Genomic DNA, 15,476 nt, shown 5'->3' with positions numbered 1-15,476 from the left:
CCCCCCCCCCCCCCCCCTTTGGAAACTTGAGACCTGACAGTGTCATGGATTGTTCTCAGTCATCGTGTGGAAAGACATGAAGTGATTTCAATCTGAAGGTTTTAAATGCCCAGACACATCTGACCCCCCCACACACACACACACAACAATCCGCACCATGGCGTCTTCTATGCAGTTGTCTAGAAAACTGAAACTGAAAATAGATGACATTCACAAAGCAGGAGAAGGCTATAAGAAGATAGCAAAGGGTTTTCAGATGCCGATATCCTCTGTTTGGAATGTAATTAAGAAATGGCCGTCATCAGGAACAGTGGAAGTTAAAGTGAGATCTGGAACAATATCAGACAGAACAGCTAGCAGGATTGTGAGAAAAGCAAGTCCAAACCCACATTTAACTGCACGATCCATTCTGAAAGACCTGGCAGACACTGGAGTTGTGCCACACCATTTCACTATAAAGAGATGCTTGTACAAATGGTCTTCATGGAAGAGTCCTCACCACAAAAATTTGCGTTTGAAGTTTGTAAATAAACATATAGACATGCCTGATGCATTGTGGGAACAAGTTCTGTGGACTGATGAAGTTAAAATAGAACTTCTTGGCTAGAATGAGCAAAGGTATGTTTGGAGAAGAAAGGGCACAGAATTTAATGAAAAGAACCTCTTTCCAACTGTTAAGCATGGCGGGGGGGGGGATCAATCATGCTTTGGGGTTGTATTTCCCTCAAAATCAACGGTGGATTACATCAAGAAGCTTAAACTGAAGGTTTTGCCATGGCCTTCACAATCTCCTGACCTCAACATAATTGAAAATCTATGGATAGACCTTAAAAGAGCCGTGCGTGTCAGTCAGCCCAGAAATCTCAAAGAACTGGAAGACTTTTGGAAGGAAGAATGGGCGAAGATACCTCAAACAAGAAATTAAAAGACTCTTGGCTGGCTACAAGAAGCGTTTCCAAGCTGTGATACTTGCAGACTCCATTTTTTTGTTTTCTGTTTTTTTGAAAGTGTAGATGATGGATATAAAATCTAACTTTCTGTGACAAATAAGACAAATGTCTAATCTGTCATTTGATGCCTTTTGGAGATTTTTCCATCTTTTTTTGGCTTCTTTATGCACATTAATACAAATCTTTATCTGGGGTGCCCAAACTTTCAAACCCCACTGTATTAAAGCAACAATGGTGTTGGTACTTGTTTTTTTATGATGTGATTTTGGACTTTGTTTTTAAAGCTTTTGGCAACCTTTGCTGAATATGCAGGACAAAAGAGCAAAAATGACTTTTTACACTTTACATCATGTGAATTGGATTATTATTGGTATTTTTGCAATCTTTAGTGTGCATATTTAAACATACCCAGATATAACTTACTATGTTATATTTGTATCAAATGTAATTTATTTTTAAATGCAAATTATCTTTACATTTGCACATTTTTTATGCACATTTATTATTGCCCTTTCTAAACCATGGTTTTACAAAAATGTCAATGTCTCTGGAAATTTTATTTAAATTCTTTCAGGCTCTGAGATGTCATTTTAAAGGAGATCCGGTCCACATTATAGAATGTATAGGATTAGGCGTTCAGAGTGAGCCAGTTGTCAGCTAACTTGGGTTGCGATGTAGAACAGATGCTATCTTCTATGAGCCACATTTCTTAGGGGCCCCTCTGTCAAGCTCCATTTTGTAATTTGAGTTGTTTCAAAAGTTACTGTTTGAAGGGGGGAGAAGTGGGCTTGGCATCAAAGTGGGAGGGTGCAAACCAACCAGAATTTGGCTTTAAACATTAGGAACCACACTGTATAGTAAGTGTTACTAGAAAATCTTACCATGCTTTGAGATTTGGCCTTGATGTCACAAATTGTATTTTAGTGGATTTGTTTTTAGTGGATACTATTTTAGTGTTTAGCATTTAACTGCATTCAAACAAGGGACTTTTTGAAATAACTGATAACTGACAAAAATAGCTAATTAATTAAAATATGTTGGCTCTTCCCTCAATAAAATAAAATAAAAAAATAAAAAATGTATTGTCTGCTCTTCTAGTACAACTCTCTGCCAGCTTTGAAAGCCCATAAACCAATCAGTTTTGTAATCTTGAGGTATATTTGTTTTTATGGGTTCTTTTAATACCTCGCCTAACATTTTTTGTGCTGCATTTTGCCAACTCAATGTAATTAGATATGTGTAAAAGTCCTGAGAAGTAGAGAGGTCAGAAGACACCTGGTGTTCTGGGGGCGGACATTTAAAGCACACGGCAGTTTTTGAAGCTTCTGAAAAATGCCAATCTGCTGATTAGTCACAGTACCAGGGTGAGAAAGTATGATGTGGAAACACTTTGAACAGGGCCTAAAGTTAACTTTTTGATTTAAGAATCCACCTGCCACAGTCACTTTTTATCAGCCACTTTTTTGCCTCATAAAGGTGAAAAACAGGAATTGCTATGTCTCTATGATACTATTCTGTCCTTTTGTTGGTAGTCTGCTCATGGACATTGCGCTGTCTGCACGTCTTGTAGTAGGGGGACCCGCCTTGATAATCCAGCATAAAGGCATACTTTCCTATCCTGGGCTGGGACACACATTCATAAAGTTTGATGAAGTAGTTATCATTTTACCTGCAATAATTAGTAGTTGTTCTCAATTTAGGTCATCCAGTACATCTCATCTGCGGTTTTTCCTGCATCCACTGTGTGTGATTGTGTGTGTGCGTGCACCAGTTGCGGGATAACGGAGCAGAAGCTCCGCCCGCTGCAAGGAGCCGAAAGGATTAAAACTGCAGTAAGTTTCAGCGGCTTTATATTGAAAAACGTCAAAGCGTACATTGATGCTAACATTTGTATATGTTGGAAGGACGTCTTTTGCTGTATGTTTTTTGGGGTAATGTGAGATGTTTGAGTTACATATGTCTCGTCTTCATATCAGAAACACGGAAATGAATTTGACCCGTTCTCACTCCCAATCGGTCAGTGGTTGCATGGGGGACTGCTGGGTTTTTTCACGAGTGATGAAAATGCAATAGGGGGCCCCCGCTGTCAAGTATTGTCTGCCAGTAAGCAGCTGCATACCCTGCTTACTAATAGTTAGGCGTCTGAATAACTCAATTCTTAGTTGCAAAAGTCACCCGCATTGCTGGTGGTCAGGTGCTAATTTCAGGCCCTGACTTTGACCATTCATTGTTTAACCTATATGTGTCTACAGAAAAGACCATAAAAGGGAGAGCTCACAGAAGGGCAGTATGAATCATGGGTGGATAAATTCTAACTGAATAGCAGAGCAATTTAAACCATAACTCAAGTCAAAAGTCTCCTACACCCCGTGTAATGGATCCGGAGTGGATGGGGCTACCATCAACTTCAACTTCAAGATTACCAACCAGTGCTTGGAAATGTGTAAGACCGTTATATAATACACATGGGTTTTTACACCTAGCTGTAAGTAATTAATCTAATAATCTACTTAACAGTTATACTAGTATATAAACATTGACTGTATAGTAAATTAAACATGATTCAAATGCAGGATGTAACTAACAACAGAGGCGGGGGAAGATATTTTTGGCTGGGGATGCTGGGGGGTACACATGCTCTTTATTCCGCAGACCACTCTACCTCTGTCTCCTTTTAAAAACTCACTAGTCCCACCCCTCCATGACCCAAACCCTAACCCTACTACTAGTAGATTAAGTGTTCATAACCAGCATAATGGCCAAAATAAGCTCTAAGTGCCAAAAAGTAACAGACTATACAAAATATTTATTTTCTGACAGTATGTGACACATTTTTAAATGTTACAGACTATTTGTTTCATTATAATATGCATTCCTACTGTATATCACATTCATACTAGGCTAAATATAGGCCACCTTCTGGGCCTGCACAGCGGCAGGAAAAAGACGCAAAGATGTAAGACACTGTTTCTCTACTGTGATTTTGGTACACCAAACATAGATTTGTGCTTTGCCATGAGACCCTGAATATCCAGATCATCCAAAAGTGGGCTCTCCCTGTCACTGTTGGGACGTTTTCTGTGTTGGACACTGTGGGCTGGGTGGATAAACGCTCTGTTTTAGGAGAATAACTTTACAAGTCCATACTGTATAAGCCCCCCACCCACAATAAATAAATATAAATAAAGAGAATAAATAGTAAAATGTATTTACAGAATTCATTCAGTACAGTAAATACATTTTAAGGCATTTTATTTTCATTGCAGTTTTGAAGCTTTGTCACTAGGGGCTGCTGCCGCACCTCCAGCACCCCCACATCCCACGCCTATGTCACACATATCTCTCAGCTATCTTCTGACCCTATCACCGTAGGATTCAGCGTATTCTGAGCCTTGTTCAAAGAATTGCCTTCTGTGAAACATGGAGCCGAAATGTTTACTGTCTGTCAATGTGTAACTGTATATGTCTATGCTCACTGTCTATGTCTATACTTACTGTCTATGTCTATGCTCACTGTCTACGGCTATGTATGATTACTGTCAATGTCTGTCTATGTAAATTGCTCACATGACTTAGATTGGGTACCAAAATCCGGTTCCACTATGGAGAAAAAGTATCTTTGCTATGACGTTTGATGCTTACATCAAATGCCAAACAAAAATGGCACTATAACCACCAATGTTGAAACAGAAAATATTTATTTGGCAAAATATTACTGTTGTACATCCCATGGGCTCACCACCTGTGGGAGAAACCGCTGGGGTCGGGTGCGCTGCCGCATGGGTGGCGGCGAAGGTCAGGGGCCTCGACAGACCAAACCCGGGCGGCAGAGGCTGGCTCTGGGTGTGTGGAACGTCACCTCTCTGTGGGGGAAGGAGCCGGAACTTGTGCGGGAGGTGGGGCGTTACCAATTGGCTCTGGTGGGGCTTACCTCTACGCACAGTCTCGGTTCTGGAACCGTACTCCTGGATAGGGGTTGGACCCTGTCCTACTCCGGAGTTGCCCAGGGTGTGAGGCGCCGGGCGGGTGTGGGGATACTCACAAGCCCCCTGCTGAGCGCCGCTGTGTTGAAGTTTACCCCGGTGGACGAGAGGGTGGCCTCCCTACACCTGCGGGTGATGGGGGGGAAAACTCTGACTGTTGTTTGTGCATATGCACCAAGCAAGAGTTCCGAGTATTCGACCTTCTTGGAGACCTTGAATGGAGTCCTGAATGGGGCTCCAGTAGATGACTCCATAGTTTTGCTGGGGGACTTCAACGCACATGTGGGCATTGATGGAGATACTTGGAGAGGTGTGTTTGGGAGATCCCTGATCTGACCCAGAGTGGTTGTCTGTTGTTGGACTTCTGTGCAAGTCATGGATTGTCCATAAAAAGACCATGTTTGAACGAAGGGATGCTCATAAGCGTTCGTGGTACCAGAGTACCCTAGGCCAAAAATCAATGATCAATTTTATACACGTTTCATCTGATTTGAGGCCGTATGTTTTGGACACTCGGGTGAAGAGAGGGACGGAGCTGTCAACTGATCCCCATCTGGTGGTGAGTTGGGTCAGGGGATAGGGGAGGACTCTGGACAGACATGGTAAGCCCATTCATGGGCCGACGGGCCCGAAGGGCTGCAGTCTCTGCCGTGACAGAGGCAAAGCAGCGGGTGTGGGAGAAGTTCGGAGAAGACATGGAGAAGGACTTTCGGTTGGCACCAAGGACCTTCTGGAAAACTGTTTGCCACCTTTAGGAGGGGGAAGCGGGGAATCATCCAAGCTGTATACAGTATGGATGGGACGTTGTGGACCTCAACTGGGGAGGTAATAGAGTGGTGGAAGGAGCACTTTGAGGAACTCCTAAATCCAGCTGACACGTTCTCTGTGGTGGAGGCAGAGCTGGAGGATGATGGGGGATTGTCGTCAATTTCCCTGGTGGAGGTCGCTGAGTTAGTCAAACAACTCCACAATGGCAAAGCCCCAGGTATTGATGAGATCCGTCCAGAAATGCTGAATGCTGCTGAGTGTGGAGGGGCTGTCTTGGTTGTCACGCTTGTTCAACATTGCGTGGAAGTCTGGGACGGTGCCTAAGGAGTGGCAGACTGGGGTGGTGGTTCCCCTCTTCAAAAAGGGGGACCAGAGGGTGTGTGCCAATTATAGGGGTATCACACTTCTCAGCCTTCCTGGTAAAGTCTATTACAAGGTGCTGGAAAGGAGGGTTCTGCCGATAGTCGAACCTCGGATTGAAGAGGAACAATGCGGATTCCGTCCTGGTTGTGGAACAACAGATCAGATCTTTACTCTCGCAAGGATCTTGGAGGTAGCCTGGGAGTATGCCCAACCAGTCTACATGTGTTTTGTGAATCTGGAGAAGGCGTATGACCGGGCCCCCTGGGAGAAACTGTGGGAGGTGCTGCGGGAGTATGGGGTGAGGGGGTCCCTTCTCAGGGCCATCCAATCTCTGTATGACCAAAGCGAGAGCTGTGTCCGGGTTCTTGGCAGTAAGTCGGACTCGTTCTAGGTGAGGGTTGGGCTCCGCCAGGGCTGCGCTTTGTCACCAATCCTGTTTATAATATTTATGGACAGGATATCGAGGCGTAGTCGGGGAGGGGTTGTAGTTCTGTGGGCTCGAGATCGCATCGCTGCTTTTTGCAAATGATGTGGTCCTGATGGCTTCGTCGGCATGTGACCTTCAGCACTCCCTGGATCGGTTTGCAGCCGCGTGTGATTATTTTTGGGCCTGGCTTCCAGGTTAGGAAAACCAAATTTTTTTCTCATATGTATTCTTAACTGCCTATATTGTTCACCGTCACCTCAAATGTTAAGAATGTTTTTAGCGTTTTTCATGTCCGAAAAAAATCTACCTTTGAGAGATGCAAAGCGATGAAAGTATTACAGACAGAATTTGATATCAACAGATTAACTTTTATTGTTTTGGCTTGAAATATTTCATATTATATGATTCAACACAGCCATACTCTTGTGTTTTACTCTGCTGCTTCTTTTCCCTGTAAGAAACACAAATGGTTTGTTTGAATAAGCTATAGGGGACAATCATTTTGATCTGTTCATTATATAGTATTTCAACCTAATGCTTTATAAGGTGAATATTATACAGGAAAGAATTTGCTCTAACAAATCGATATACATTACATCAAACAATTGCTTAGTTGGTTATTTTTCACTAAACCGGCGTATATATTTACCTTGCCAGAGTCCCGGCTCTTTGCCCTCAGCTTGTTGACCTGGGACTCTGCGATGTCAGCGCGCTCCTCAGCCTCCTCCAGCTCATGCTGAACCTTCCTGCACTTGGACAGATGGACGTTGGCCTGCTCCTCCTGAAATACAAGACATAGAAAATAATGTAAATAATCAAAAAGATCCGTAGTACCTACTGTGCATTAAAATAATAGGACATATTGTCAAACTTTCTGTTTTGTCCTTACCGCCTCCTCAGCCTGCCTCTTGTAGGCCTTGACCTTCAGCTGCAATTTGTCAACCAGATCCTGCAGCCTGGCACCGTTTTTCTTGTCCTCCTCAGTCTGTGTTAGGCAGTATAGATTTGCATATGTATTTTCAATGGTGACTATATTAGATCCTTTTTGTACTGTACATGGTAACTATCAAAGTGACCGTACCTGATAGGTGAGCTCCTTCACCCTCCTCTCATATTTGCGGACACCCTTAATGGCTTCTGCTCCATGTCTCTGCTCAGCCTCAACCTCTGCCTCCAGTTCACGCACCTTCAAATAAAAGACAATAAGTATCCGTCTTTCTTTTCCTAAAGTATTGCTTCAGTTGTGCAAATTCTTAATGTTACTGTCATACCCTGGACTCAAGTTTCTGGAGTTGCTTCTTTCCACCCTTCATGGCCAGGTTCTCTGCCTCATCTAGGCGGTGCTGCAGGTCCTTTACAGCAACTTCCAGGTTCTTCTTCATCCTCTCCAGGTGAGCGCTGGTATCCTGCTCCTTCTTCAGCTCCTCCGCCATCATAGCAGCCTAGAAGAAACAGCATAAGATGTTAATGAGAAATATCTTGAACATATTTAAGTGAAAGTAAAAACAAATGGAATGTAAACCTACATCAGTGATGGCCTTCTTGGCCTTCTCCTCTGCATTTCTTGCTTCCTGAACAGTGTCATCCACTTCACTCTGGACCTGGACCAGGTCAGACTCAAGCTTCTTCTTGGAGTTCAGAAGGCTTGTGTTCTAAAAGGCAAAAAAGGCACTTTAGTCATTTACATGCCGGATTTTCACGTTATTTAATTGTCATTAGATTTTTAAATTACTGAAGGGTTTACTGATGGGGCTTGTTCACCTGAGAGTGAAGAAGTCCAACACGCTCACTGGCATCCACCAGCTCCTGCTCAGCAGTCTTGCGACTTCTCTCTGTCTGTTCCAGAGCAGCTCTAAGTTCCTCAATTTCAGATACCATCAGACCGTTCCTGCGATCCACCATAGCAGCTTGTTCCTTGAAGTCTTCCTGTGCTCTGACAGCATCATCAAGGTGCAGTTGAGCATCCTAGTGAAAAAAAAACAGGAAAATATTCAAATGAATGCTAAAATGTACCTGCACTGGCCATAGTCTTTGCAACAGCTTGTTGTCTAACAATACCTTCAGCTGTGCCTGCACATTCCTCAGCTGCTTCTGGGACTCAGCAGCCTGGCGATTAGCGTGGCTCAGCTGAATCTCCATCTCATTCAGGTCTCCCTCCATCTTCTTCTTGATTCTCAGGGCATCGTTTCTGCTCCTGACCTCAGAATCCAGAGTGCTCTGCATGGAGTCAATCACCCTCTGGCTGTTCCTCTTGATCTGCTCCATCTCCTCATCTTTCTCTGCAAGCTTCCGGTCCACCTCACCCTTAATCTGGTTGAGCTCCAGGTGGACACGCAGGATCTTAGACTCTTCGTGTTCCAGAGTTCCCTAATGATATCAAAGAATTAAATATTAATATTTGTCATTAACCCTTGTTTTGGTAAGTTTTTCCATGATTTTCGCTAGAAAAAAAGTACCTCAGCCTCTTCAAGAGCCGTCTGGATCTCAGCCTTCTCGGTCTCCACCTGCTTCTTGGACTTCTCCAGCTCATGGATGCTCTTGCCAGTCTCACCAATCTGTTCAGTCAGATCTGAGATCTCCTCTGCAGAGAAATAAATGTGTTTGATATTGTTAAGCCTTACAACGGAAAATAAAAACACTTTATTCTAACACATTTAAATACAATATAAGAAATACAAGTTTTGAATACAATATAGCTGTTACACAGTGTTACGCAGGACTTACGTTGCAGGTTCTTGTTTTCCCGCTTCATGGTCTCCAGCTGATCCAGAGATTCCTCATACGAGTTCTTCATCTTGAACAGCTCAGTGCTGAGTGAACGAGCCTCCTTCTGTGCGCCCTCGAGCTCTGCCTGACCCTCCTCGTACTTCTGTTTCCACTCTGCCAACACCTGAATAACATCATTAATACAGTTCAGTTGGTCATGTAGCACTATGAGGAAAAATAAATATATATTTAACTGTTTGTATGGCTTGGCCACACATAGTAAACAATGCTACCTTGTCAAAGTTCCTCTGCTTCTTGTCCAGGTTGGCAGCCAGCCCATTGGCCCTCTCCACATCAATCATGAGGTCCTCCACCTCACTCTGGAGCCTCTGTTTGGTTTTCTCAAGAGAAGCACACTTGGAATTCACCGCCTCAATCTGCTCTTCAGCCTCCTGAAGACGCTGAGCCAGCTTTTTCCTGTTTGAAAAGGATAACATTATTTTACCACTGAAACTACTTTTCACCAGATATTCTTTCATGAATGAAACACAAATGATTACATAGTCTCAGAACCTAGATGAACATGAAACAATTGAAAAACATTTTTAGAACATTTGTTTAAATGCAAGAATTGTATTTGAGTTATGCTAAAATGCTTCACTTCTGAAGTGGCCATTGAATTGTTTGAAAGTTACTCACTTGGATTCCTCTAGCTCCTCAGTGCGCTGGATAGCATCAGTTTCGTACTTAGTTCTCCACTGAGCCACCTCACTGTTGGCCTTGGACATTCCACGCTGCAGCTCAGCCTTGGCCTCCTGCTCCTCCTCAAACTGCTCCCTCAGCAGATCACAGTCATGGCGGGCTGATTGCAGTCCATGGGCAAGAGCATTCTTAGCCTGTTGTAAGAAATAATATTGGGTTTACAAAATTCCTTAATCCCAAACTGGTGACACCAATACACATTCACTTAATGGTTTCTTACCTTAACCTCCTCTTCAATCTGTCTTTTCAGCTCCTCAATTTGTTGTGTGAATGCTTGTTTGCCTCTGGTCAGCTGGGAGACAAGAGCTTCTTTCTCTTCAATTTGACGGCTGAACTCACCTTGTGTGAAAGATGTCGTGATACATTAGTTCTTGTCATGTTTCTGAACAATATACAGATGTATAACATATTGTTCAATTGAAAAGTTTTAGATACCATTTTCTGTCAAGAGACGTGCTTTCTGTGCATTTGAGTCATTGATTTGACGGACGTTTTCATCATTCTTGGTCTTCAGTTCGCTAAGTTGGTCCTCTAGAGTACGGCACATCTTTTCAAGATTTCCCTAATGAGTAAGAGATGAGTAGAGGTGAGATCAGTGATCAGATTTTATTTATAATATCAATTACATGATTTACTATACTTAGTAAAATAGCATGTAACAAATTGTGTACCTTTGCTTTAGCAACATTCTCCATGTTGCTGGAGAGGTCATCAATCTCCATCTTGTATTCACTCTTTTCCTTCTCAAGCTTCTGCTTTACACGCTGGAGGTTGTCGATCTGCTCTCCCAGCTCAGCAACGCTGTCAGCCTGCTTCTTGCGAAGAGCAGCAGCAGTGGCTTCATGCTGCAGAGTGGACTCCTCAAGATCACGTCTGAGCTTCTGGAACTCAGCTTCACGCTTCTTGTTCATCTCAATCTGAGCAGCAGTGGCACCACCAGCCTCCTCCAGCCTCTCACTGATCTCTTCAAGTTCCCTGGAGAGGTCAGCTCTCTGCTTCTCAACCTTGGCACGAGCAGCACGCTCAGCCTCAATCTCCTCCTCCAGTTCCTCAATACGAGCCTGTTGAATAGATGTGATGACTTTCAGTCATTTTCACTTTTAAAACACAACATTGGGAACACATGCAGCAATGTTTTGTGTAATGTGATATGTCACCTGGAGCTCCTTGATCTTCTTCTGAAGCTGAGCACCCAGTGACTGCTCATCTTCAATCTTGCTAAGTAACTGACTGATTTCGAAGTCCTTCCTGTGTGAATTATATATAAGATACATAGAGTTCATGCAATTGACCAACATTTTTAAAAGCATGGTTGTACAAATCAAAAAATTACACTACTTTTTGATCTTCTCATCAGACTGCTGCTTGTCATTCTCAAGATCCATGATGGATTCCTGGGCCAGTTTCAGATCACCCTCCAGCTTTCTCTTGGCTCTTTCAAGGTCCATACGGAGCTTCTTCTCTTGCTCCAGAGAACCCTCAAGCTAAAAAATACAATTTTGAGTTTTTAACAATCACATTGTAGAGGAATGCTCTTGCTTTGCCAATCCAAGAGACTTTGTAAACTTACATCATCCACTTGCTGCTCAAGCTTGGTCTTGGCCTTGGTCAGAGTGTTGACTTTGTCTTCCTCTGCCTGCAAGTCATCCAGAGTCTGCTGATGAGCCTCCTGAAGGGCTTTCTTTTCCTTGGTCAGCTTAGCAATACTCTCATCTTGGGAGGCCATCTCCTCAGTCAGGTTCTTAACCTAAGTGTGCAAGAAGAATCTTGTCCTTAAACCGTCATCATTGTAATCATACTTGATCAGCTGGACAGATTATTATTTACGAACCTTGTTCTCTGTGGCATGTTTCTCTTTTTCCACTTTGGCCAAGGTAAGTTCCAGGTCATCAATATCCTTCTTGAGCTCAGAGCATTCATCCTCCAGCTTTCTCTTCTTGGCAGTTAGCTCAGCATTGATTTCCTCTTCATCCTCCAGTCTCTCAGTTGTCTCTTTGAGTTTGGCCTCCAGCTGAATCTTACTCTTGATGAGTCCCTCACATCTCTCTTCAGCATCATTCAGATTCTCTGATTCCTAGTTATTTTTCCAAAAATCGATGTTAGCACATTAACATAAAAAAACATGAAAAAGCAGAACTGTCCATTGGTGTGTACCTACAGATGCTACTTGCAGCTGCAGATCATTCTTCTCCTGCAGAAGGGACACCATCTTCTCCTCCAGTTCCTTCTTCTTGGACAGGGCAGCAGCCAAGTCAGTTTTCATCTTATCAAAGTTCTCCTTCATAGATGCCAGCTCCTTCTCAGTTTCAGCACTCTTCAGCAGAGGCTTGATCTTGTAGTACACCTTCATCCATGGCCAGTGTTTGACATTCATGAATGAGCGTACATTGTACTGGATGGTAAAAACAGCATCCCTGTTTAAAAGAAGTTGCTGTTAGGGGCAAAGTTATTCCTCACTATTCATTCAGCGGAACTGCACTGAAAATTGTTTTCCACGTGCCTCCTCTCTGTCATCTTCACAAACTCTCTTCTCATGAGGAAACCACGGCACAAAGCCTGAGTCATGGTGACCAGAGATGCCAGTTTTTCATCTCTCATCTCCTCTAGGACACCCAGCAGACCGGCCTTGAAGAACACCTGATCAATGAGAAAATGGAAATTAACTACATTTCTACACTATACACTATTCTAAACATTAAACCAGAAATGACCCAGAGAGAATGTACCCCACACAATCATGTGAATGTCTTGTATTATTTAGACAACTTTTAGTTTTCTTCATCAGAATCCGGTTATGTAGTAAAACATTGTAGACATTGAAACACAATTACGGTATTCTAAACGGCTGGTGGCAGCTGTGCTTTTTTCTAGAAAACTTTAATCCTGTATTGGCAATGTTACTAGTCTTTTACTATCACTTGTTGCACAAGATAAAATTTGAACAGCTTTATTAATGGCCACATGATGGCACACTCTCTATTTCTATCCTTTTCTCGTTCAGTGGCCTAATTTCCCATTACTATACATAAAATTGTGTAAGACTTTTAAGATACTTTAACAGACAAAATGCACTGACTATCATTTAAACGCACCATAAAGAATATAAATGCAATCAAGGGGCTTACCTTGGTGTGTCCGAATTTGTACTCATCATGATTAACATCAATTGACCCAAGCAGCTTCTCTGAAGCCTTCTTGTTGTCAATGAACTGGCCCTCGGGGATTACACTGGCATTTAGCACCTTGTACCTTTTTATGAGTTAATGGTCAGTATGAGCATTTTGTTTAACAATTTATCAAAATTCATTAAGTATCGATTCATACCTCTGCTTGAAGTCAGCATAGAGAATTCTGCTGGGGAAACCTTTCCTGCAGATTCTGATACCCTCCAGCACACCGTTACACCTGAGCTGATGGATGACCAGGAAGTTCTCCATCAGACCTGTTAACAATACATGTTTAATTACTAACTTTAACAAAGAGTCAGGCTCTAAAATTAAGTACATCATACAAAAACAATCACTCTTCAAAGAAGATTGAGATAAAATGTTCTATGTACCTGGAGTCTTTGACTCATTGGGAATCAGGCAGCGCACAAAGTGAGGATGGGTGCTCCTCAAGTTAGTCATCAGCTTGCCCAAGTTCTCCTGTAGATCCAGAATGATGAGAAATGTCATGTATATAAAAACTGAGTTTGAGCATACATTGAGATACTGTATATGAGAACTTTGCAATGTTAAACTTTACCCTAAACTGTGAAGACACAGTCTGCATGGAACCACCCTTCTTCTTGCCACCCTTCTTTGCACCACCAGTTTCTGTAAACGTTTTTAATTAGACATGTTATGTTAAAATGTGACATATAATTTACATAAGCACGTGCTACAGTTAGTTAAAAATAGACAGTTTAACTTTAAAATGTATTTTGGTTTACTGTAGTCATACCCTCAACGACGGGAGGATACAGAACAGACAGCAGTTTTACTGGGGATTTCTGGTACAGCTGAATGACAGACTCATTCAGTGGATCCTTGTTCTTGTCCAGCCAGCCAGCGATATTGTAGTCCACGGTACCAGCATAGTGCACCAGGGAGAAGTGGGCCTCAATCTTGCCCTTTGCAGGCTTAGGCTTCTCAAATGCTTTGTTTTTGCCAAGATGCTGGTCATACAGCTTGTTCTTGAAGGATGTGTCTGTGGCCTTGGGGAACATGCACTCCTCTTCAAGGATGGAGAAGATTCCCATGGGCTTGTAAAAGGTGTAAAGATGTATGTCATTAAGTGATAAATGACGTCAAATTATGAACAAGTAGATATAATTACCAACCTAAGTGATTACCTTTTCAATGAGCTCAATGCAAGCAGCCAAGTCCATGCCAAAGTCAATGAAATCCCAGACAATACCCTCCTTCTTGTACTCCTCTTGCTCCAGGACAAACATAGTGTGGTTGAAGAACTGTTGCAGTTTCTCATTGGTGAAGTTGATGCACAGCTGTTCCAAGGTGTTGAACTGTGATGGAACAAATAATTAGTATAGTCTCTCACAGGGCAATAAGAAGGATTCTGTCATGAAAAGTCTTGGCCTCTAAATTATTTTAAATGAAGCTTACGTCAAAGATTTCAAAGCCAGCAATATCCAGGACACCAATGTAGAACTGTCTTGCTTGTTTAGTGTCCAAACTCTGGTTGATACGGACGACCATCCACAAGAACATCCTCTCATAGATAGACTTGGCCAAGGCAGGCACAGCGTTCATCACCTGAATGAAAACAAGAAAGTAATTTGTTTAAAATAAATCAACCATCTTGTAAAACAATGGCATACTGGTATTTTAAAACGAAATTAATGACACAAATCAATCAAAAGTTATATAAAGTCAAAATATGAATACACATGTACTACATGTAAATTAAACAGAAGTGATACCAGTTTATCTCAATTACCTGAGGTACAGTCTGTCCCTTGGTGACAAACTCATTTCCGACCTTCACTCTGGGATAGCACAGAGCCTTGAGCATGTCAGCGGAGTTCAGACCCAGCAAGTAAGCAACCTTGTCAGCCTCTTAAAATAGTTCAGAGATTTCCATCATGATATGAAACCAGTGTGATTAAGACCTGGATTTTCCCCAAGCCATTTGCTGGCATTAAATACTCACCCTCTGTGCCATCAGGCTCAGCCTGCTCCTCACGCTGCTTCTGCTTGAACTTCATGTTACCATGGTGGATGACAGCACCAGTCATTCTGTAGATGCTCACCTTCTCTTCACCAGTGAAGCCCAGGATATCAATGGCATTCTGAGTACAAATAAGGTCCACACAAACATAATCGATTCAGAAAAAGGAACTTAAAAGAGCAGTTTTGATGTTGATATATTAAAAACTTTGAAATTAAATATCACTTACATCAGTGGCTTCCAGCTCAACTTTGTCGTCAATGCTGCCCACAGTGATCTGACCCATGCTACACATGGGGAAGTCGTAGGGGTTGGTTGTGATGAGGGCCATTTCTGGAGATCAAT

General features: G+C 42.5%; 1 protein-coding gene and 1 long non-coding RNA gene across 2 annotated transcripts in view; one reads left to right on the top strand and one right to left on the bottom strand.

Annotated features, from left to right (window-relative positions):
* LOC117962064 overlaps positions 1 to 15,476 on the top strand; it is a 20,336-nt gene that overhangs the window by 4,539 nt on the left and 321 nt on the right. Inside the window, exon 2 of the long non-coding RNA XR_004660561.1 lies at positions 7,691 to 7,703. This is a non-coding gene — a long non-coding RNA (uncharacterized LOC117962064). The remainder of the gene's footprint in view (positions 1 to 7,690; positions 7,704 to 15,476) is intronic.
* The window catches only part of LOC117962043 (myosin heavy chain, fast skeletal muscle-like), a 10,344-nt gene continuing 1,765 nt past the window's right edge, over positions 6,898 to 15,476 (bottom strand). Inside the window, exons 9-39 of the mRNA XM_034901083.1 lie at positions 15,361 to 15,464; positions 15,114 to 15,252; positions 14,901 to 15,019; positions 14,567 to 14,716; positions 14,296 to 14,466; positions 13,905 to 14,205; positions 13,707 to 13,777; positions 13,519 to 13,606; positions 13,284 to 13,401; positions 13,085 to 13,208; positions 12,460 to 12,596; positions 12,118 to 12,373; positions 11,791 to 12,033; positions 11,530 to 11,706; positions 11,298 to 11,443; positions 11,117 to 11,207; positions 10,631 to 11,020; positions 10,395 to 10,521; positions 10,180 to 10,298; positions 9,897 to 10,093; positions 9,491 to 9,674; positions 9,216 to 9,381; positions 8,948 to 9,072; positions 8,550 to 8,858; positions 8,253 to 8,456; positions 8,018 to 8,143; positions 7,763 to 7,933; positions 7,573 to 7,677; positions 7,381 to 7,476; positions 7,141 to 7,272; positions 6,898 to 6,942 (exon numbers count right to left, since the gene is read on the bottom strand). Of these exons, the coding sequence (XP_034756974.1) occupies positions 6,922 to 6,942; positions 7,141 to 7,272; positions 7,381 to 7,476; positions 7,573 to 7,677; positions 7,763 to 7,933; positions 8,018 to 8,143; positions 8,253 to 8,456; positions 8,550 to 8,858; positions 8,948 to 9,072; positions 9,216 to 9,381; positions 9,491 to 9,674; positions 9,897 to 10,093; positions 10,180 to 10,298; positions 10,395 to 10,521; positions 10,631 to 11,020; positions 11,117 to 11,207; positions 11,298 to 11,443; positions 11,530 to 11,706; positions 11,791 to 12,033; positions 12,118 to 12,373; positions 12,460 to 12,596; positions 13,085 to 13,208; positions 13,284 to 13,401; positions 13,519 to 13,606; positions 13,707 to 13,777; positions 13,905 to 14,205; positions 14,296 to 14,466; positions 14,567 to 14,716; positions 14,901 to 15,019; positions 15,114 to 15,252; positions 15,361 to 15,464 (4,907 nt within the window). The 3' untranslated portion in view covers positions 6,898 to 6,921. The remainder of the gene's footprint in view (positions 6,943 to 7,140; positions 7,273 to 7,380; positions 7,477 to 7,572; positions 7,678 to 7,762; positions 7,934 to 8,017; positions 8,144 to 8,252; positions 8,457 to 8,549; positions 8,859 to 8,947; positions 9,073 to 9,215; positions 9,382 to 9,490; positions 9,675 to 9,896; positions 10,094 to 10,179; positions 10,299 to 10,394; positions 10,522 to 10,630; positions 11,021 to 11,116; positions 11,208 to 11,297; positions 11,444 to 11,529; positions 11,707 to 11,790; positions 12,034 to 12,117; positions 12,374 to 12,459; positions 12,597 to 13,084; positions 13,209 to 13,283; positions 13,402 to 13,518; positions 13,607 to 13,706; positions 13,778 to 13,904; positions 14,206 to 14,295; positions 14,467 to 14,566; positions 14,717 to 14,900; positions 15,020 to 15,113; positions 15,253 to 15,360; positions 15,465 to 15,476) is intronic.

The sequence above is a fragment of the Etheostoma cragini genome, chromosome 19 (assembly GCF_013103735.1).
Source record: "Etheostoma cragini isolate CJK2018 chromosome 19, CSU_Ecrag_1.0, whole genome shotgun sequence".
NCBI lineage: Eukaryota > Metazoa > Chordata > Actinopteri > Perciformes > Percidae > Etheostoma > Etheostoma cragini.
This window is presented reverse-complemented; position numbering and strand designations above follow the sequence as displayed.